Below are 22,383 nucleotides of genomic sequence, written 5' to 3'. Positions count from 1 at the left end.
TTGGAAGAAGGTAAGTGTACAAACATTACAATTCACTACTGAACCAACTGAAGGATTCAGCTCAGATGTGGCTTTTTCACGCTCAGATGTGGCTTTTTGGACACATTTGGCCAAAAAGAAAGTGCTCTTTCACAAGATAATGTGCCTAAACATAAGTCCTGGTTGTTGCTGCAAATCTGCATCACCTATGCTTTGACATCTGCTGTATTTAGCTTCCGGCAATTAATTCCTCTTTCCAAATCTGATGAAATGGGTTGCTGGACAAAGATTTACTTCAAATGACAAGGTTAAAGCTAAAACAACCACTTATTTTACAGAGTAGACAAATTAGATTATACCAAATGCATTAAAAAGCTAGAAATTTGTTGGTCTAACATGTATTTAATTGCAAAGTGAGAATGTTGAGAAATAAAATAAAAATTTTAAAAAATCTTAAATTTTAAACTTAACAAATGGCCACTTGTGCAATATAAAACCATTGTGCTGGAATAATCAAATCAACCTAGCATAACTTACATATTAATAAAAATACTACTACCTACTAGAACAAATTAATAAGCACTAACAAATTTCTAGTTTATAAATGAGTTATGGTAGCAATTGAGCATTATGACACAAGATGTGAAATAACTGCTATGTTTCAACCAAATATGATCAATGGGATTATTATTATTAATGTGATCAATTAATGTTTTACAGATAATAAACACCTAGAAATTTAATTTAGTGAACTGAGTGTGCATAGAAAAAAGGAGAAATTTAGTAATCTAAGAAATTACTTAATAATTAGAAAGTATCTGAAGTTGAAAGTTTTATAAAATTTGCTAATAAGGAGATACCACATATGAAACAAAAGTTAACAAACTATAAGAAATATGTTACTAGTTGTTTGTCATATATTACTCATGTACTACATACTAATGATGTTAAGACGTGAATACAATAACTAACCAATACAATTTAATAGAGAAATGAGTAAGCTAGTTAAATTAATAATTCTTAAGAGAGATAAAGTGGTTAAAAAGTAAATAATAAATCTCATTATTATGAGAGCTATTATGACTTATCTATTTTATTAACTTGAAAATTACCGGATAATTAAGCTTTAATTTTACAATGTGAATATTTAGAAAAAACAAACTAGATATGATTTTTGTAATAAAAACACACACTCATTCATAATAAATAAATTACTTAATTTATAATTACCAGCTTCTTGATCACGTTGAGAACTTTTCGGATCTCTGCTAGCTAGAATCGGTCGACTATATTTTGCAGTAAACTGTCGTTCAGTACCAAGAAATCCTGGCATTAAAAAGTCAAATAAAGACCACAATTCAAGCACGTTGTTTTGTATGGGTGTTCCAGACAATATTAATCTATGATTAGCCACTAACTGCTTTATTGCCTTTGAAGACTGGAAAAAAATTTCAGCAAAGTTTTTTAAAATTATTATGGCGCTGCTTATTTTATACAATCACAAATTTTCAAATGAAAAAGTACAAGTAATTTAAAATAAACCGTATTTTATATAAAAGAAAAGCAGTCTAGTTATTCTCACTGACAGCTCTATAACAACCCTGTAAGAGTAGAAATGAAACTATAAATAGTTGATTCATGGTAGGCAGCACATATTTTTTTAAATTACAATTTCAAACAGTTAATCCCAATAAAAAACTTGTTTTCTTAACCAAATTATGAAGACATGCAAGGAACGGTCTGATTTATACAATGGTATTGGTTCATTCATAGACAGCAGAGCCATAAATATTCAAGAATTATCTAAAAATAAATATTTTCAATATTTTGTTAAAACCTAACTGCATTTAATACAATAATGGGCTGCAAAAGCATTAAAGTTAAATCTTTTAACAGGAGAATTGTTACACTGCAAAAAGGAAATTGATAGTAACAGACCAAATTGTCACATTTGCACTTTGTCTATGTGCCAGCTACAATGAATACATATATTATTGATAACAACATTAAAATATTTGGGGAACATAGATATCATCATGTTAGCAACTACCATACAGTCCAAACTATTCTGGTCAAAACAGCAAATGAAATGCAAATTTTGCTCCACCAACCAAATTTTTGCTCATGGAAACTCATTTAATTTGTTTTTACCTTAAATTTTAAAAATTCAGTTATATCTCTTTTACTAGTATTTGCTAAAGTCAGTGTATTTACAGATAAAGTTTACACTCAAAGTAATAAAATTGCTTTCTTTTTCAATACAACTGAATTTTTTCGTATATAGTAACTTTCAAGCATAAAATGCAACAGAATTTGGATATTTATCTAGATAATAAGAGATGTTTTACAACTAACATGATTTTCAATTTACAAAAATATTTTATATCAAATACAAAAAATTAAATTTTTATATTTTCATTTCCTACAAAACTGAGGTTGGATAAGAACTTTTTCACCAGTGTATAAGTATCAAAGTTTCTGTCCCAATTCCCAAAAAAGCTTTGATCATTTCTTTCACTTCTACAACATTGGAAAAATAAATTTTCCCATGATATCCCACTAACTTTTCAAACAGGTGAAAGTCAGCATTGGTGAGGTTAGGGTTGTACAGTGGATAGTGGTGGTTTTTAATCAATAAGAATTCATAAGAGAAGTAATGATTTCTGTGATATGCACCCACAGAGTAAGATATTAAAAAATGATTCTATATGAAAGTCTAGCTTAGCTGCTTAGTTCTTAATTATTTCTAAGAATTTCTTTATAATGATCTATTTATAACAATTATAGCACTGATAGCTGTTTCTCACTCTAAAATGTCAACAAGGATTATGCCTACACAAATTTTTTATTCACTTACGAGACTGGTCTTTTGATATGTAGGTACATTATGTCAGCTATTACTGAACATGTCACACTAAAGAAATACATTTTTTATTTTAATAACATCTGGTTTAAATGTTTACAAAATTTTTTTCACAATTTTGCATTTTGTTTCTTGCCCATTACAAATAGATTATTGAACACACATCTTGGATGTAAACTAACAAGGCTGAATTCGTTTTAGCACATTCAAAATTAGACTGATTGAAAACTTGGACTGGGATCAGCTTGAAGTTACTTGATGCAAAATAAATCATTTTTTTGTTCTAAACTCAGCTGAGAAGGCCAGAGTAATATTTGCAGCAGCAGATTTATAACGGATTTTACTATTTGAACACTTAGTATTTTCTTACATAAGGTCCATTACTTGAATTGCAGTCAGTAAATAAACTGATCTTATATTGTTTAAGTCTTTTTAGTTCCAAAAGTGTATTTTAATACTGTATAATACTGTACTAAAGATCAAATTTTTTTTGTCTTCAGTCATTTGACTGATTTGATGCAGCTTTTCAAGATTCCTTATCTAGTGCCAGTCGTTTCCTTTCGGTATACCCCCTACATCCTACACCCTTAACAGTTGTTTTACATATTCCAAACATTGCCTGCCTACACAATTTTTCCCATCCAATATTAAAGTGACTATTCCAGGATGCCTTAAGATGTGGCCTATAAGTCTGTCTCTTCTTTTAGCTATATATTTTCAATGCTTCTTCCTTCATCAATTTGCCGCAATACCTCTTCGATTGTCACTTTATTCACCCACCTGATTTTTAACATTCTCCTATAGCATCACAATTCAAAAGCTTCTAATCTTTTCTTCTCAGGTACTCTGATCATACAAGTTTCACTCCTATATAAAGTATATATAGTATATCTATATACTATGCTCCAAACATATACTTTCAAAAATGCTTTCCTCATGTTTAAATTAATTTTTGATATAAGCAAATTATATTTCTGACTGAAAGTTCGTTTTGCCTGTGCGGCATTTTATATCACTCCTGCTTTGTCCATCTTTAGTAATTCTATTTACCCAACAACAAAATTCTTCTACCTCCACAGTCTTTTCTCAACCTATATTTATATTCAGTGATACATCTATTTACTTTATTTCTATTACATTTCATTACTTATGTTTTGTTAAAAATCAACATTAAAATAATAAGCAAACTAACGTTAAAAGCTATAACAGTTTCATTGAATTTAAGCCTGTTACATTATAGTAAAACAGTATTTATAACAGCTTGTAAGTTTTGGTTAAGTTAAATTTAATCTAGTAATTTTAGAAATGATATATTACTAGTAATAGTAAACATTTTTACTATTACTAGTAAAAATATTTATATATTCATTTTCCACTGTTTATGAGATAACTGCAAAGTGTAGTGCAATTACATAAAAACAAAAAAATCTCCAACTTGCAAAATTTACGTGTTGCTAAACACGATTGGTAGTTTCTGAAATTTTTTTATAGGCCCGATTGATATGGGTAATTTAAATGTTAGTAAATAATAAACAAAATATATTTTTAATTCTCACCTTCGTTTTTCCATTCTTAATAACATGTCCTTCATCTAAAATACAATAATTCCATTTTATAGCTGAGAAAAAATCAATATCTTTTCTGACAATATCATAAGAAGCAATGATAAGGTTATGCTTTTTTACTTTTGATCGTAATCTGTAAAATGAATAAATCATATTAAAAAGAATGCGTTGATTACTAATCTAAGTACAATACAGTAATCCAGTAAACAATGAATCCTTCAATAATGATACAGCAACTGATACAGTGGTTAAAATGGCTGTTACATAAAATTTTTGGGTGGAGGCTTTCAGTGCTACTAATATAATATACTAGGTAATAAAATATATCATATTCCTTACTTATCAACAATGACCACAGATTTACACAATGCAATTATGTTTTTTTTTCTTATAGGAAAATAATTTCATTTTTAAATAAAAATAAATACTGTTTATTGTGTAATTCATTTGAAGAGCTTATTATTTTTTTTAAAACTTTAGAATTTGAAAAAAAAAACAAATATGATTAGTACATAGATTACTCAAGTTATCATCCTTATCTATTCAAGAAATATTTTTAAATATTCAATAGTTAGTTTAATTTATAGGAGGTTTTTTTACCAAAAATCTATTTGCAGGAATGGATTATTTGTAGCAAAATATAACAAGTAATTAAATAATAAATCCATATATAAAAAAATTGGCAATTACCTTTCTCGTTCAAGTGGTGGACCAGCATACTGAAGTGGATTCAGATATTCTTGTGATATAAACTTATCAACTTCATACACCCAGTGACCAGTTAATGTAGGTGGACATATTACCAATGATGGCAGTGGTGCACAGTCTGGACTTTTGTTAATCTATTGAAAATATATATATGTATGCATAAAAATATACTCTACAAATTAGTTGCTCTAGTAGCATCTAATACTAATAAAATAAGATGAACACAAAAACACAGAGTGAACAGAAAGTTGTTTTATTGTTTTTTTTGTCAAGTAAAGTATAAATTGGGAAAAAAATTAATTTATTAAGATAAACAAAATTTTTCTAATGGAAAGAAAAACTGTTCCATTAGAAAATCAATAATATATTATCAGCAAACATAAAATAAAATTCTTCATTTCATTGTTACTGATACATATCTGCTGACCTAACTTTAATAATTATAGACATGTAATTGATTGCTTATATAATTGTTTTACCTTTTCTGCAACTGCTAAAAAGATTTTTTTTATGAATTTTAATTTATATATTTATGAATTCATTATATTTTAATTAGCCAGTAATGGAAACTAATTGGCTAGCTAGGTATGATATTGTGAATAAGAATTGTATGGAAAGGAAAGAGGGGAAAAGAATAGCCCTTAAGTAATTACAAGTCCTTGAATACTTAGATAGGATTGGAGGTTAAAAGAAGATGCAATCAAATGAAGCTGAAAGGACATATTGATGAACATAATACAGTAAATAGGCAGAAATCCAAGTGACATTTAAACAAACTCTGGAATAAGGAAAAGGATTATAGCCAGGGATGTGGAGAGGATGCTTGGAAAGATACATGTTATGGATAGAAGGAGGAGAGACAACTGTTATGTTACTGACTTTCCAAATAAAGGAAAAGCAAATAAGTTTATGTAACCGTTTACATATATAAAGTCCCAGATCTAGTTGCAAGGTAAAACACTTCTCAACCCCAAGCTCAGCTATTTTTCTAAAATATGCTACAACAGGTACTGATTTTTGTGAGTGGAAGAAGAAAAGGCGTGGACAATTGTTTTCATGGTTGACAAGAACCCAGCACAGATATAAGTGGACTTACATTTTTTTTAAACCAAAAATGATAAATTTGATCATGAAAATGACAGTGTAAGCTTAATGAAAGTTAAATTAAAGTAATGGTTACAAAAAAGAGCACACATCCCATTAGACCAGTAGAATCTTGTCTTGCAAGTTAAGAAAGATTTCTAAGCTAATTAAAACAATTTACTTAACCCTGCCACATTAGATATAGTCATAACTCTGTCTTTCCTTACTACAGGAATGAGTTATTTAGAATACAGTGTAAAGTAACATATATACACTTTTTTTACGAACCTTTTATTTACATATTTAAGAAGTCAAGAATTAATGTATGTTTTATTTTAAAACTGATTTTTAGAAATGTTGCAAGGTTTTGGAACTGTTAAAACTGGAATAATAAAACATAAAAAAAACTAGCTTAGAAAAATATCAACCATTTCAAATTCACTGATTTTTCTAAAGAAAACATGAATTAAAAATGTCCCGAGAAAGCTGTTACATTTTTTCAGATATTTATTTATACAATAAATATAAGTGAATAATAATAAAATTTATAATATTTATCAGCAGACATTTAAGGAAAATAATGGGGAAATAATAGACAAATAATATTTTAACAAAGTTAAATATATATAATTATTAGATACAAACCTTATATTGATGTTGTCTATTATAATGGTCCCCAGCTAAGATGCATATTGACTGTAAAGTCTTACCTAATCCCATATCATCACATAATATGCCGTGCAATTTATATTTATTCAAGAATGCTAACCAATTTACACCAGCCTGAAACGAAACACCACATGTAAGTTAAAAATGTACTAAGAAGACCTACTAAGGATATTTGGCAGAAAAAAAATCGTTTATAAAATTTACTTTACTCAAGACTCATTTTTTTAATATTTATATAATCAAAATGAAATTTTATATTCTCATAAGCAAGAAAAACCAAAATATTCTTTAAGTATGCATTTAATGTGACAAATTATTAATAAATTTTTATAGTATTAGCATATTTTATATAATGGCTGGATATGAGTGTATGCTTAAATTTATATTGGGCAACTAAATAGGGGACCCCACAATATAAATATCTGCAATCAAGAGATACAGTAGAAATCTTTGTCAATATCAAGGCTATAAATTACATACTACATAACCTGATGATTTAACAACAATGAAAATGTCTCAGGGAGTAAAATCCTGATTATAAAAGGACATGAAATAAGGATTAGGTGTCAAAAGACTATCTTAATAAATCACTAATCCACATCATCAGTTAAACAATGCTGTTTGCAGTTACCCTATGAACTGGAAACTCTATTGTAAATCATACGCATGTATAGATCATGATAATAACTAAGTTCTACTTAAATCTACATAATCTTGTCAAATCATTTTTCTGAAATTCAACTATCTTTTAAATTCAATTATCTTTGCTTATTGTCAAAATACTTACCATAATTGCCTCTTGACTTTCCAATAAGATCCAATAAATCTATTAAGTTTGCAGTTTAATTGAATACTTCCACAAACCACATAATTTTAGGGATATGGGAGGGTTTCCCTTAGGGAAGTCACATCTGTTTATTAAGTCACATCTGAAGATTTATTATCTGAAGGAAAACAATTTGCTAATAGTAAACATAAAATCTTTGACTGGTAGCATACTGCTCTCATCCTAGTTTAAGATACCTTGACTTCTAAAGATTAGTCACATACTGAATAGATCTAGAATAAGATCCTATTGAGTGCGGTTGCAGTTGCTATTTCACTACATTGTTCCTCTTTAGTATATAATCTCTTTCTAATTAGTATTGTTTTCTTCTACTATACAATTATCATTCTCTGATACTTATTAGGTGGGTCATGTGATTTGTCAAGAATTATGTTTTATGACGTCTGCAAATAAAGTAATGTGACTAGTTTTTTTGGCAGCCAAAGTGGCAACACTGTAAAGTTACTAGTAAACATATGGCTATATGAACAGCTGATTTATATTAGGTATTAATATTTTTAGTTTATTGTTGCCATGTGAAACATAAACAAGATTTCTTGAAACAAGTTTTTTTGTGCGTTACAAAAATGAGTGATACTAATTTTAAGCAATGTTGTGCAATCAAGTTTTGTGTTAAATTCAGTGAGAATGCTATTAAAACTTATTTAAAATTGAAAGGGCATATAGAGATGATGCTGTCATGGGCCCAAGTTTTTAGGTGGTTTAAAAGATTTTCAGATGGTTGGGAATCAGCTGTGGACGATCCATGCTCTGGAAGACAGATAACATCAAAAACTGACAACAATGTTGAGCGAATCAGAGACTTGACAAACTGGCAATTAACTGTCAGAATGATTGCAGAAAAATTGAATTTGAATCACACCACAGTCCATCAAATTTTGACAAATGAATTGGACATGAAAAAAGTTTGTGCAAAATTGGAACCAAAAAACCTCACTGCTGAACAGAAAAACAAGGTGGAAGTGTGCTGCTCTCTTCTAGGACAAATTGAAAATGATCTTGATTTTCTAAAAAAAATGATATTACTAGTGATGAATCTTGGATATTTGAGTACAACGCAGAAACAAAATGCCAAAGCAAGGAATGGCACACTTCAAACTCACCAGATCCCAGAAAAACAAAAATGAGCAAATCAAAACTATGCTAATTTGTTTCTTTGATAGTAATGACATTGTCTATAAGGAGTTTTTGCCTACAAGACAGACTGTAAATCAATATGTTTATCGAGAAATTCTTGAAAGACTGCGGAAAAGAGTTGGGCACGTGAGACCAGCCATCAAAGACAACTGGATGCTGCATCATGACAATGCAACTTGTCACACTGCACTCTCAGTTAATGTGTTTTTGTCAAAGAAAAACATTCCTGTAGTTACTCAACCAGCTTATTCACCTGACTTAAGTCCCTGTGTCTTTTTCCTGTTCCCAACCTTAAAAAAATACCTCAAAGAATACCATTTTGGAACAGTAGAAAACAAAAATAAATGCAACCAACAATCTGAAGGATATTGCGGTTTCTGAGTTCCAACACTGTTATGGAGCGTTGGAAAACCATTTGAAGCATTGTGTGTCTTGCCAAGGGAACTATTTTGAAGGTGGTAGAGTACATGCATAATTGGATTGCAAATAAAAGGTTTTTCTGAACCAGTCTCATTACTTTATTTACAGAACCCGTATATCTGGTGGCTACAAAAAGCACAACTTGGGCTGGGGTGCAAAGTTTAGTCCTAATATAAATAGCTGTTTCTTAACATAGGCTACTAGTTATAATATGCTTTGTGCATGCTCATTTCAAGATTATGCTCATTATAATAGGCAGTCGATTGTACGGCAATAGAAATAAGATCCTATACCTGTTCTGTTAAATCAGCTTATTTTCTTTATATTGTTTTTTGGAAAATTTAACACTGAATTTTTTGATTAATAAATACAGAATTCTCTTCTGCACTTAGAAATAAAATCAACAATAACAACTATACCATGAATACTTTATTAGTTACTTAATATATGCATGTTAGGCGTCACATCCAAAAATATTTATACGATCTAAAATAAGATACAACCCTTCTGAAACAGGTATACTCATTCTCATATTAACAAGTTCTCATGTCAGGCTTACCACGAAGATTGAGGAATGAATGGTTTTCTGTTGACTTTTTCAGTGAGCTAAGCTATTGCACATTAGCATACCAACCTATCAAAATGAAGATTTTATACTGTGTTCACCACAGGCATTGGCTACATAATGATTATCATTACTCTCACAAATGCGGTTCTGATTGGTATTTCTTGTATTTTCAGGTGCTCTAGATGAATCAGTTATAAGAATAGTCAAATACAGTAAATTAAATTTTTATACCCCTCTTCTAGAAACACTTGTATACAGGGTCTTTACTTAGTAGGAGACTGTTGTCTTAGTTGGGGGTTATTGTCTCTATCTATATTAATCTAGTCATCAAAACAAACTATGCATGGTAAAATAACATAATATATTTCAAATAAAGAACTTAAAGGGAACATCATATAATTGTTTAGTCTAAAATGTAACTTTCAAATATTTAATCGAATAATGAAACACCCAACTGATAAAAGATTAATAGGTATTATAAACCTTACAAAACTATTCTCATGCTTACAAAATACTACTTCTATGTGATATTTACTCTAAAGAAACAAATAAGAAAATTAAGTTGACAAGCATGCAAAAAAAAAGAGACCTGCTGATATGATCTGAGTTCTGCATATATTTTAACAGGTACAACATAATCTGGTATTGTTTTTGGATTAAATAATTGTTCTAAAAATGCTTTATCTTTATCCTTTTGTTGCACTAGTGTTGTTGTCATCATTGGAGGATTTGGCACAGCTCCGTCTAAAGGCATTAACTGTATAAGAGTTGCAAAACAATGTGTAGATATTTGCCTTACAGATGATTCATGATCACTCATACGTCCTAGGGGAAAAAAGAAGCTTTTATTATATAAAACATTAAACAATACCATTTTAGTAAATGATTAATAAATGGGCTAATAATACAATATTCTCTACAAATAGAACTTATTTTTGTGGAGGTTCCAGGAAAAAGTTCATTCGGTAACAGGGTTTTAAAATGTGGTATAATGAATTACCTTATCAAATATTAATAAATCTATAAAATAACAGGATGTCCAAATACAAGGTAGAAAATATGTATTAGTCTTATTATCAGTAAATAAATAAAAATTTTGTACACAAAGTTGTAGGTCGATTAAAAAAAATTAAAATATTTTTTTGTATCTTTAGATTTCTTTAATAAAACATATTTATTTTCCTAATACGCAAAACAAGTAATGGATAATACAGTAGAAAAATTATAATACATATTAACACAATAATTAATACATAATTACATAATATGTAATTAATACATATTATTATAATACAGTAGAAAAATTATAATATATATTAACACATTAATTAATACATATTATTATAATACAGTAGAAAAATTTATTACTTTCTAAATAAAATAATAAATATGAATTAGAAAGCAAGAATCCAAAGAATTATGATGAAGAAAGGCTTCATTGTAGTCATGAAAAAGCCCAGATAAATAAGATTTTTCTAAAAGACAATAAAATGTTTTTAATAATTGCTAATAATAATTTAAAATTTTGTAACATTAGTGCCATTTTTAAAAAATTCTTCATCTAAAATAAGACTAAACGCACCAACAAATCACAGATTAGCAGCAGGACCAATCTATCACAACAAAAGATTCTGCATTACCAAAATTTATCTTCAATTAAATACATGTTATTAGAATAAATTTTATTTCTGATAGCTACAGTACAATTAATAACACTGAATCATACATGAAGACAAGACAAAGGCAAGTTAAAAATTATCTACACTTTTCATTCTACAATTTATTTACACAAAGGCAGGAATTCGATATGTACATCATTTTTCTGCATAGCCACCTCCCTTGTAAATGCACTTGGTCCAGTGGTCCACAAACTTGCATATTCCTTCCAAGAAGAAGGTTTTTGGTTGGTTGTGAAGCCTCTTTTTCACTGCTCTTTTTATGTTTTGTGGTAAAGTAACGACCTTGCTAAACGTCCTTGAGTGGCACAAACAGATAAAAAAGAAGCAAGCCCAACCAGCCAGTTTATAATAAATATAAAGAGATAAATTTCATCATTCAGGATTATGTCTACACTTACTTTAAGTAAATTAAATTTTTATTTTACATTAACTTAAGTTATCCATTTCTAAATCAAAAAATAAAGTTAGAGTAAATTTATTCAACTCATAAGTCAACAAACAAAAGAGTATAAAATTTTTTTCATACTCTTGCTCATAACTATCTTCCTTCTCTTTCTTGAGTAATACAAAATAAAAGAATAATAACTGACATTTAATTTAACTAATATTCAATAAGCACATAATTTTAATCTGAAAAACTTACCTAGAAGTGGAATCACAAGTAACACAATATAAGGTACAATATCAAACTGTAATTTTTCAATGATGCAAGCAATTGCTTCAGCAGCACCTTGTCTACAAGTATCATCATCTGTAGTATTTAACATTGGTAATATATAATCAACAACTGCTTGCATAATTTTTACAGAATCTAATGATGATAACACGGCTAAACAACGTGATGATAAGTGTCTAATTGCTCTGTATGGATTTCTTAAACATTTTAACAATTCGGGGACAATAGCCATTAACTGAAACAAAAAAAAAATTAAAACTAAGACTTACAGAAACATAAAGATATGGATTAATAAAAGAATAATAAGTAACTTGATATCTACCATCAGTAACCACGGAATATGATGATTGGTATGAAATAATTAACGATAATGATAACTAACAATAGACAGGTAAAGAATATAATGCAGTATTCTAACATAATATACATGGTCAGGAAAAATTAAATTTAATTAGAAAGTGTTTTAAAATTGATTAGATTTAATATTTGAGGACTGTAACATATTAAAATGAATTGAGATGAATTTTGAATTTCATTCAACTTCTAACCCAAAACTTAAAGAAAACATAATATAAGTGTACTTTCTATTTTCACGTGTAAGCAAAATCTCACACAATTGAGTTACTTGTTTTCCAGAAAAATATAAATTAATTTTCTGAAAACATAACAGCAACAGAATATAAACAGCATTGGCTCAAGATTTATAAAATAAAAGAAAACATATAATATCTTTTATGTGATCAGACAGTTTGCTTTATTTAGAATAGAAATCTTTTTCTAAAGTGAAATTAATTAAAAACATATATGTAACCTTTACAAAAGGCTCAAACTACTTTGAAATATTATTAATAAAAACATGTAAACTTGTGATCTTGACTGAGATTGAATTACACTATCCCAATCATATGTAACTGTATATAGTGGAATGAAAAACCTACCTTGGAAAAATTTAACAAACAGAAATTTAACAAATTTAACAAACTCAATTGAGATGCATAAAAAAAATGTCTGCCTTAACTATATTGCAAACACCTTGTTCTAATGGTTATTATCATTATGGTTTCACCACAATAAGCATTTACTCAATGAAAAAGCACTTATAAGTGCTAAATTTTATAATTCCTTCAGATTAACAAAATGTGAATAACTGGCAACATCTTATGCTTAACATGGCTGATGATTAAACTGTTACCATTTATTATATCTGATACATTATCATGAATCAGTTCCATATTCATATGAAGAACCACAAAGGAATAGGTAACAGCTAAGTTTTTTAATTAAACATTTTTGTTTTTGTTTTTTCTGGATGAAAAATGCTTTGGCATTATCACTGGATATGACACATTTGTTGCAATAAACAAACAGATATCACATTTGAATTCTTAATCAGAAGAATAAAAGTTCCAACTACTTGGCAACTAGCATGAAGAGCTGATACACACACACCACAGTAAATCAAATCAGAGTGTAAACAGATGGCCTTAAGAAAAAACAACACATGATCTAAAATTTCCTTATCATTGCCAAGGAATTGTAAAATTTTTCTGGGCAATTTGTATTTAAGACACAAAGCTGCATTAACTTATGTAATCCACAAGAATGTGGCGCACAATCAAGCGGCTGTCAATTGTAATTTGTAAAACTTGGACACATGAAATACAGCTAAATTTCAATCATACTACAGGATAAGTTTACGGAATTGTATCATCCACAAAAAAGATTTAAAAGCATAATATAAAATTTGACCTGAGGTAAAAGAGATTTATGAATGGCTGGTGATGTAATTTCTAAAACTTGTAATGTACCAACTAAATCTTCAGCAACTGTATCACTATCAAAAGTTGAAAGATTATCTGCAAAAAAATAAAAATACATTAATAAAAAAGATTAAACTAAAAAAGCTGAAAATTTTATTATGATACCAAAATTAAAAATATTACTGGATTATAGTGCACTTCTTCTGCACAGGACATTAATTTTATGCAAAAAGAAATAAATGTGTGATTATTTTATATTGTCTAGTCTAAGTTTTTAAAATATCAAATAAAAATGTTTGGCAATGCTTTTAATTTTTTTATAAACAGTAGATGACTGAGTGACAGAAGTCTTTGAAGAGCTCATAATATATATTTTTAAATGTATTACATCCTCACAACCTAATCTAACTCTAATGTGTTATTCTTTGTCTTGTTTTTTCTCATTCACATTGAATTCTTAAAAAGCTTCATGACTACTTTTTTGCAATCTTTACAGAATGGCTGTAAACATTTTTTTGTATTATTCTCATTTCTTCCAAGTTTTATTTATATCAGTAATCTTGAGATCTTCTTTATATACAATATTTTTTTAATATATATTATATTCAATATTATTTTCTAGTTTACCAATGACTGATTTAACTTTATACATTGTTTTGAATGGCAAAATATCTTTTTTATTACAATAAAAAGCACGGTTAAAACACAACAATGTTGAATTCATAGTACTGTAAGGAATAATAAATTAAAAGACACAGAAAACTATACATTGCTTTTAGTATCACAGTTTTCAACAGAATAATTACTAATTTTCAACTGTAACAATCATCTTCAACTTTTTTTAACCACATTAACTGTACAACACTTTTTAGTCAAGAGTTTTATGGCGCATAGCTGTAAATTGAAAAATTTATAAACATGTATAATAAGAGTGCATTAATAAAAGTGAAGTGTATTTTCTAAGTAGTATTATAAATTATAATTGTAGTGTAGATGGTTGTATTATAAATTTAAAACCAGAGGCATGTTTTTTAAAACATGCCTCTGGTTTAATGAATTTTTTTTTAAATTCATTAAATTTAATATTATGAAACAACACTAATCAATATTTTATGCTTCTAGGCATACTATTCATGATTTTTTATTCTTTTATGGTACATAAGCATGTGACAAAAAAGGAAATTTTTTAATTCTGTATGTTATGTCTTTATGAATGAATTCATGTTTTTCCCACATGATGGCAGCATTGTCTATAATGTATATCAATATTTTCAACCATTGTAGTTGCATAGTTCAAATTTATGAATGGTACAAACGATTTCAAGAAGACTGAAAACAAGAGTTAATGTCCTAATAAACTGACAACTGATGAAAATATTGACAAAATAAAGTACAATCAATAATAATCGAATCACCATTAGAAAAGAGAATCTTTTACAGTTTGTGTGGGAGAATTTTCAACAAAAGTAACACTGCAGCATATTTATTAGCTAATATTGCTGATAACTCAAAATTATTTAAACACGTCAAATAGGTGATGAGATGGGGGTACAGAGCTATGATTTGACACAAAGACCAATCATCCTGATGGAAGCTTCTTGAAGAACCAAGACAGAGACAAGATTGTACAATCAAACAGTATTACTAAGTAGTTTTATGCTATTTATAAGAGGCAATCTGAAGAATACAATCACAGATATGGGTGAAACATTCTTGACTTTTGCACCATGATAACAGTCCAGCTCACACTTTACTATTAATTTATGATTACTTAGTTAAAATAACACCATACTGAAGCTGTAGACTTCATATCTCCAGAGATGGCACTCTTCAATGTTTTCCTGTTCTTATTAAAAGGATGATTTATGATGATAGATGATATGAACAAAAATTAATATTCTCTTAAGTAAACTTAAGACAATACCAAAAAAATGCTTTCTACAGATATTGAGGTTTGGAATAAACATTTGAGTATGTCACATATCTTGGGGACTACTCTGAAGGGAATAATTTGTACCACTAGTAACAAATGAGAATGTCATTGTTCTTCAAATAATGTAATCAGGAATATCCTTAATTTGTCTAATAAATCTTATTCCTGTAGCTTCCTACATTTCTTTCTTCCTACACTTTATTTATTATTTTATAGGTGATATAATTAAATACTGATAAACTTAATTCATCATTGTGGGGGGAACATAACAAGAATATATATAACTCAAGTATAAATAATAAGAAAATATATATTGCAATTAACTATATTCCAAACACATTTAGAAATCAGTTTAACAGTTATTGGTGTAAAAGAAACTATTTTAATAATCTGATGATACATAATACATGAACTATTTCTTTGATCACAACTATAATCTGCTACAGCATAAATCATGTTGCAGATGCAAATTCGGATACAAAATTCTTACTTTGTAAGTTTTTCTGTGGACAGAACTGATGAGAACTTTTAAACCAAAAAAAACTCAATATGGAATTAGATTAATGAATTGACATGTTTAGGCAATTAAACTGAATGCTTTTTTATAAAATATTTTTTAAATCTATTGGTTGAATAAAATGTGGAAAAGATAGGCAATGATACCAAAATTAGCTAATAACAAAATATCTAATTTAATGACAGGTCACAAAGACGTTCTTATTATAAAGATAGCATGGTGAGTACAATATACACATACAACAGCCATCAGTGAGAAACAATAGTGTTTTGATTCTTTAAAAATCTATCAAAACATTTTAAGATGTTAAGCCTTAAACTTGAGTTTAAAATTAATCTAAATTAAAATTTTCCAATTCTCAAAACTAAAAAATAAATAATTTAGAAATCAGAAAGTCTATTATTACACCAATAGCTGTTCCATTAACTTAACTTACAAATTATGAAAACATTATTTAAAAAAAAAAATAAATAAAAAATAAATCAAACAAATGTAAACTAACTGTAAAGATTAACAGTCAACTGCTTTCAACCTTATAACAACTACAATAATCAGCTTAAAAATAATAAAAGTAAATAACTGGCACTATAAGAAAAGGAATCTTAAAAAATACTGTTTGCTCAGGTAGTATTTTTTTGTTAATTGTATACTTAGTCAGAAAAATGCAAAAACTAACAAAATTGATTTTTATTAAAGCTAATTATTTTTTAAAAACAATTTTTACTCTAAATCATTATAAAAAGACTAAAATCATTCTTTGGATCATGAATTAATAAAAGTTCATGCTGAATGATTAGTTTTTATTTCATTTATATTTTTTCAAACTACAACAGATTAAGACACATTTAAAAAGTTATTAATTACAGTATAAACAAACGACTAAGGTTAATAAAGTAAAAAAAAAAAATTACCAAAATTATTATTTTTGACCACTTCTTGTAGATGTTCAATAATTATTTCCCATAACTTAGGCAGCTTAGTTGGTAAATTTGCACCAAAATGAGATGCAATAGTTGTAAAAGCATATGTTGCACCAGTTCTTTGGGTTTTATTCAATTTTTGTGTATCATCTTCTGGTCCAAATAATTCTTCGATTGGAATATCAGTAATTGGTGGTCTACCAGGACCTCTTCCCCCAGTTGAATTAGCTCTTCGAAAAGCTGCTTTCTCTGCTGATTTTTGTTGATTAAGAAGCGTTAATATACCGTTATAATTATCTGTATTATTGAAAAAACTTAATGAATTACTATGACTATTAACACTACTGGTATTAGCAGAATTATTAGTAGGTTTTGAGGAATCGTTACTACTTGAACATTCACCATCCACTTTTTTAAATATTTTTGGTGTAAATTCTGGATCGGAACGTAGGAATGTACATAGATTAGCAATAATTTTATTATTCGGACACGGATTTCTTTCGACACATAGTAACATTAATTCAGCTAAATTTTTAGCAGCAAATAATTGTAATTCTTGATTTTCTTCACGTTTAATTGATTCCATAAGTGGTTTAATAACTGGATTTAATTTTTCAGGTAAACATCTTAACATTAATGTAGCACCAGCTAATGCTGCTTGTGTAGATACTGTTAATAGCTGTTGATCAGAACTTGTCTGTGATACAGATCCTTGTATCGATTTTCTTCTACTTTCTAAACTTTCAGCTACTTTAGGTTTTAATTTACAACTTGAAAGTAATTGTTGTGAAGCTGGTCCACTCAATTGTTGAATTTGTTCTAATGTTAGAACCTGAAACAAAAAATTATAAAATGAGAAATACTTATTTAAATGCAACATTAACTTTACCAACTGAATCTTAACATTTACAATTTTCTCTCTAGAAGTATGACAGAATTCCTGATTTTTTTTTTTATTTTATGAAAGATGTTTTTTGATAAGTGTAATTTTAAACATATAACAACAATTTTTAGATAAAAAAATTTATGAAATAATCAAATTTATATTTCAAGAATTTCAGTTTGGCTTCATTTAACTGTTCATCAGAAATCAGAGCTGAATCCGGAAATACAATGTTTTCATTCCCATGTTCATATGATCTTTTTTCCTTTTTTCACATTTGTAAAATAGGTTCTGAAATTCTTCCAATTTCTTCATGAGACTATTTGAATATTAATCAACATATTCAATTGGTTTTTAAACTTTTATATGAATATAGGTCTATAGATATGAATACTTTTATATGAATATAGGTCTAATTCCTATAGATGTTAACTGTAAATTTAATCCACACCTCAGCTTTTACCATAATTATATTTAATAAATAATTTACTATCTTAACTCATGATTATTTGGTGAACAGTAATCTCCTGTGCAACATGTGACTGGTATCCATGGTTTGCCATATATTACAGCTTTTGTTTTGAGATTAGGGTTCCTTCTTTTTCTTTCATTACTTACCTTGAGATTGAGTACACTTAATCATTATAATATATTTCTTCTGAAAATCTACACAAGTTTATTTTTAATTACTAATTTCAACTTAAATGAAGTTTATACATTTTCCCCATGCAAATTACTGAAACTTGTACCATATCCAAAGATGAATTTACTACAGAACAAATTACACTTTTTTGAAGGATTTGCTAAAGTAAATACTTAATATTACCAGGACAATTAGACAATTTGTTTCATTTTTCTTGTAGATGAATAGTTTCTTGTATACAAGAGTTATGTTTTTTTTTTAAACAGTTCTGTACGAAAACGTTTTACAACTCTGAACTAGTTTTAATGGTATATTTCCTTAGATCTAACAACAACTCCATTTAAATAACAATTCATTAAAAACTTCTTTTATAAAATTTAATATGGCCTAACAAAAACTAAAATGAAGAAAGAAAATGGAAACAAAGTATTCATAGGCATGGCTAAAACTAATTCAGACTGGGGTTTTCAAATCTTATCAGTAAAGCAATTTTATGATTACTAAATAATTATAGGTTGATGAGAGAACCGGTTTAATATTACAATCTTAAAAACAGTCATAATTAATTTGTTCTTAAACAAAGTTAATCATGTTTGTTGTTAGACTTGAACTGCAGGTAAGATAGTTTCTTCCTGCATGTTGAATCCACAATACTGTTGTACTCATTATTTTTTGTACCAACAACTGTGAAGAGGTAGAGCAGTAAATCATGAATACTTTATTTATTAAAGCATGCAATTTAAAAAAGTCAAATTTTTATTACTATTAATTTTAATATAGTTAATTTTTAATATATTAGAAATATTTCTAACACTTCTTGGTAATAAAACATTGATAACTGGGAAATTATCACAAAAGAAAATAATATGCTTGTGATGTTAATGTTACAGAAGAATGTTGAAAATCAGAAGTTAAAAAGTTATGAAATGAACTGGATTTAAGATGTAACAGATAGAGCTATTTATTAAAATCTACAGTTTTAGTTTATTTATAATATATATTTATATTTGAATAAAGGGTAAAAAAAATATAGTAAAAAAAGGTAAAAAAGCAAATGTATGAATAAATGTAACGGATGGTTCATGATGAGAACGTAGTAATTACATTGAAATTAAAAGATTAACACAAAACAACAAATAAGAATAAAATAGCATCAAAACACTCAAATAATTAATAATAAAAAAAACTTAGATTTACCTTTTCAAATAAATCCTTATCAAATGGAATCTTATAATGTTTAAGCATAGCTACAAAATCTTTAGCCTCTTGGAGTAAACGTATAAATGAAACTGATATCTCATCAAAGTAAACATTTTCATTTAATGTGCAATGTAAACGAGATGTAAGAGAATCAGGACACGGTACAGGACGTTCAAGACGACCCCATTCTGTGATAACTAAACCGGTTACCATTCTTTGCAAAGCTGATTTTGAATTGAGATGTGCTAGAAGTACTTTTACATAACAATCTATTGGTGCATCCATATTAGGAGTATATATAACACCAGGAGCTGGCTTAACAATATAACATGAAAGAAGACCTGCAACACAATAAATATTTAGATAAAAAAAATGTAACAAAATAAATATATATCATTTAATCAAATGCAAGTAAATGTTTAATTTCAACTTTAGTTTTAATCTGATCTTGGCTGAGCAAATTGTTAATACAAAATAAATCAGAAACTACTAAAAAATCTGGCTTTATAGTTGCCCCAGTGAATCTTGTGATTTCATGTACTGACATCTGATTATACTATTGTTTTCCAAAACTTTATTTTGACACGCAATTAATTTTATTTCATTTTTTGATTTGCAAACAATACAGGGGCTCAAGCAATACATTTTTGTTGCGTGTTCAATTCTTTCCACTTGAGTTGATTACATGTATAAAAATGCTTAATGACTCAATCCTGTAAACAATAACAATTCCTTAACGAATGACTAATGCTCTGATTGATATTATGTACAGGCCTACAAAAATTTAAACATGCAGTTAGAAATGATGTCTTTCATCACGATTACACTTAGATCCACCATTCATAGTACACAATGTTTGTATAAAGAAACACACTTTAGTCCAGTTTATATTGTGTTCAGTGAAGGTATTCAGATAGTGTTTTTGTGGAGTCATAATATTTTATAATTATTCATTTTTTTCGAATTGTTTTGTAATATATTATTTTTTGTTTTATTTTTGTACATGAGTTAGTGCAGTTTGTTATGGCAGAATTTAAATCTGCGGTTAAGAAAAAAAAAACTTTGGAGTCAAATACATGAAATTATCAATAACATTTATGATTTTATGAAAACAGAAGCTCTAAAAGTAGGTAAATTAATTGATGACAAACATATAATTGGCATTCAAAAATGCAAAGAAAGAACTGCTGCTGCTTGTGGGATATCAAGAACACAGGTTCAAAAACTATGAAGAGAAAAAAAAGACATGATTCTTCAGTCAACATCTCAATCATGTTCTTTTAGCAAGCCAAAAAAATATAAACGACATTTGAAACCTGTCAGTGGACTGGACAGTTTTGATTTAGGTGTAGTTAAAAAAACAGTTAATGGATTTCATTCAAAGAAGAATGAATTACGTACTTTAAAAAAAAATAAAGCAAGAACTTCAGTCATCTATTGATTTTAAAGGCAACTTTAGCTGTTATTTTGAAAGAGTTAGTTTCAAATGGTGTAAAACTGAAACTATCTATCTGATAGTTATTAAGAGTACGTATGATAATAAGTAATACTTCAATTTCATATGAGGGAGTTGATGTTTTCAGGCCGAGTAGTAATACACATGCTGCTTGTGACATCACAAGCTCATACATTGGCTGGGCCAAGTATACACTAAATTTTTAATTCAGGCAGTAACAAATCTTTTTTTTTAAATTATAACTTTCATATGTTGATTTTTTTTGGGGTGCAATTCTTTGTAAAGCATACCTTTAGCCACATATTTCATATACTGTCTATTTTCATAATTTTTTATGTAAGTAATTTTATATAATTCACATACTACCATAAGGCAGTGATTTCTATAGAAGTGACCAATGATCAAATTTTGTTAAACAGATTCTACACAGAATCAGTTTTTTACCTGCAGAAGAAAAAAACAAACCGTAAAATATGTCCTCAATAAAAACAAATTAAAATTTGAAGAAAATTATTTAAAAAGAAAAATAAATTCTTAAAGAAGGAATCTAACAATCATTTTATACTTCTTACAAGTTGCATGGCTGAAGTTTCTGTTTGTTATTTACTTAAAAACAAAAATGAAAGAAAAAGGAAAAACTAGGAAGCATTAAAAAAAATTTCTATCTATATTTATACAACAGAAACTCAAAAATAAAACAGTGTAATACGTCTACTTTAACAATTCAATGCTATTTTACAATGCAGATTTTTAAATTTGACACACATAGCAAGATTGTATAATTTTATAGTTTTTAACCATTTGTTTTATTTCATAAATGCAGGTAGAAAATTTCTTTTGCAGTGTAGCTTAAGTGTGGCTTTCATTATCATAATAA

The 22,383-nt window shown here is 27.9% G+C and overlaps 1 protein-coding gene across 5 annotated transcripts in view; it reads right to left on the bottom strand.

Annotated features, from left to right (window-relative positions):
• Positions 1-22,383, bottom strand: part of LOC142330599 (TATA-binding protein-associated factor 172-like) — a 143,925-nt gene that overhangs the window by 24,781 nt on the left and 96,761 nt on the right. For 4 of the 5 annotated variants that reach the window (XM_075375991.1, XM_075375993.1, XM_075375992.1 and 1 more), the window contains 9 exons: positions 20,048-20,391; positions 17,316-18,156; positions 13,944-14,050; positions 12,162-12,429; positions 10,429-10,664; positions 6,844-6,981; positions 5,098-5,249; positions 4,399-4,540; positions 1,210-1,417 (listed from right to left, as the gene is read on the bottom strand). In XM_075375991.1, the coding sequence (XP_075232106.1) occupies positions 1,210-1,417; positions 4,399-4,540; positions 5,098-5,249; positions 6,844-6,981; positions 10,429-10,664; positions 12,162-12,429; positions 13,944-14,050; positions 17,316-18,156; positions 20,048-20,391 (2,436 nt within the window). The remainder of the gene's footprint in view (positions 1-1,209; positions 1,418-4,398; positions 4,541-5,097; positions 5,250-6,843; positions 6,982-10,428; positions 10,665-12,161; positions 12,430-13,943; positions 14,051-17,315; positions 18,157-20,047; positions 20,392-22,383) is intronic. The other variant, XM_075375994.1, reaches the window with a different exon arrangement.

This window comes from Lycorma delicatula, chromosome 9 (assembly GCF_047948215.1).
Source record: "Lycorma delicatula isolate Av1 chromosome 9, ASM4794821v1, whole genome shotgun sequence".
NCBI classification, from domain to species: Eukaryota; Metazoa; Arthropoda; class Insecta; order Hemiptera; family Fulgoridae; genus Lycorma; species Lycorma delicatula.
This window is presented reverse-complemented; position numbering and strand designations above follow the sequence as displayed.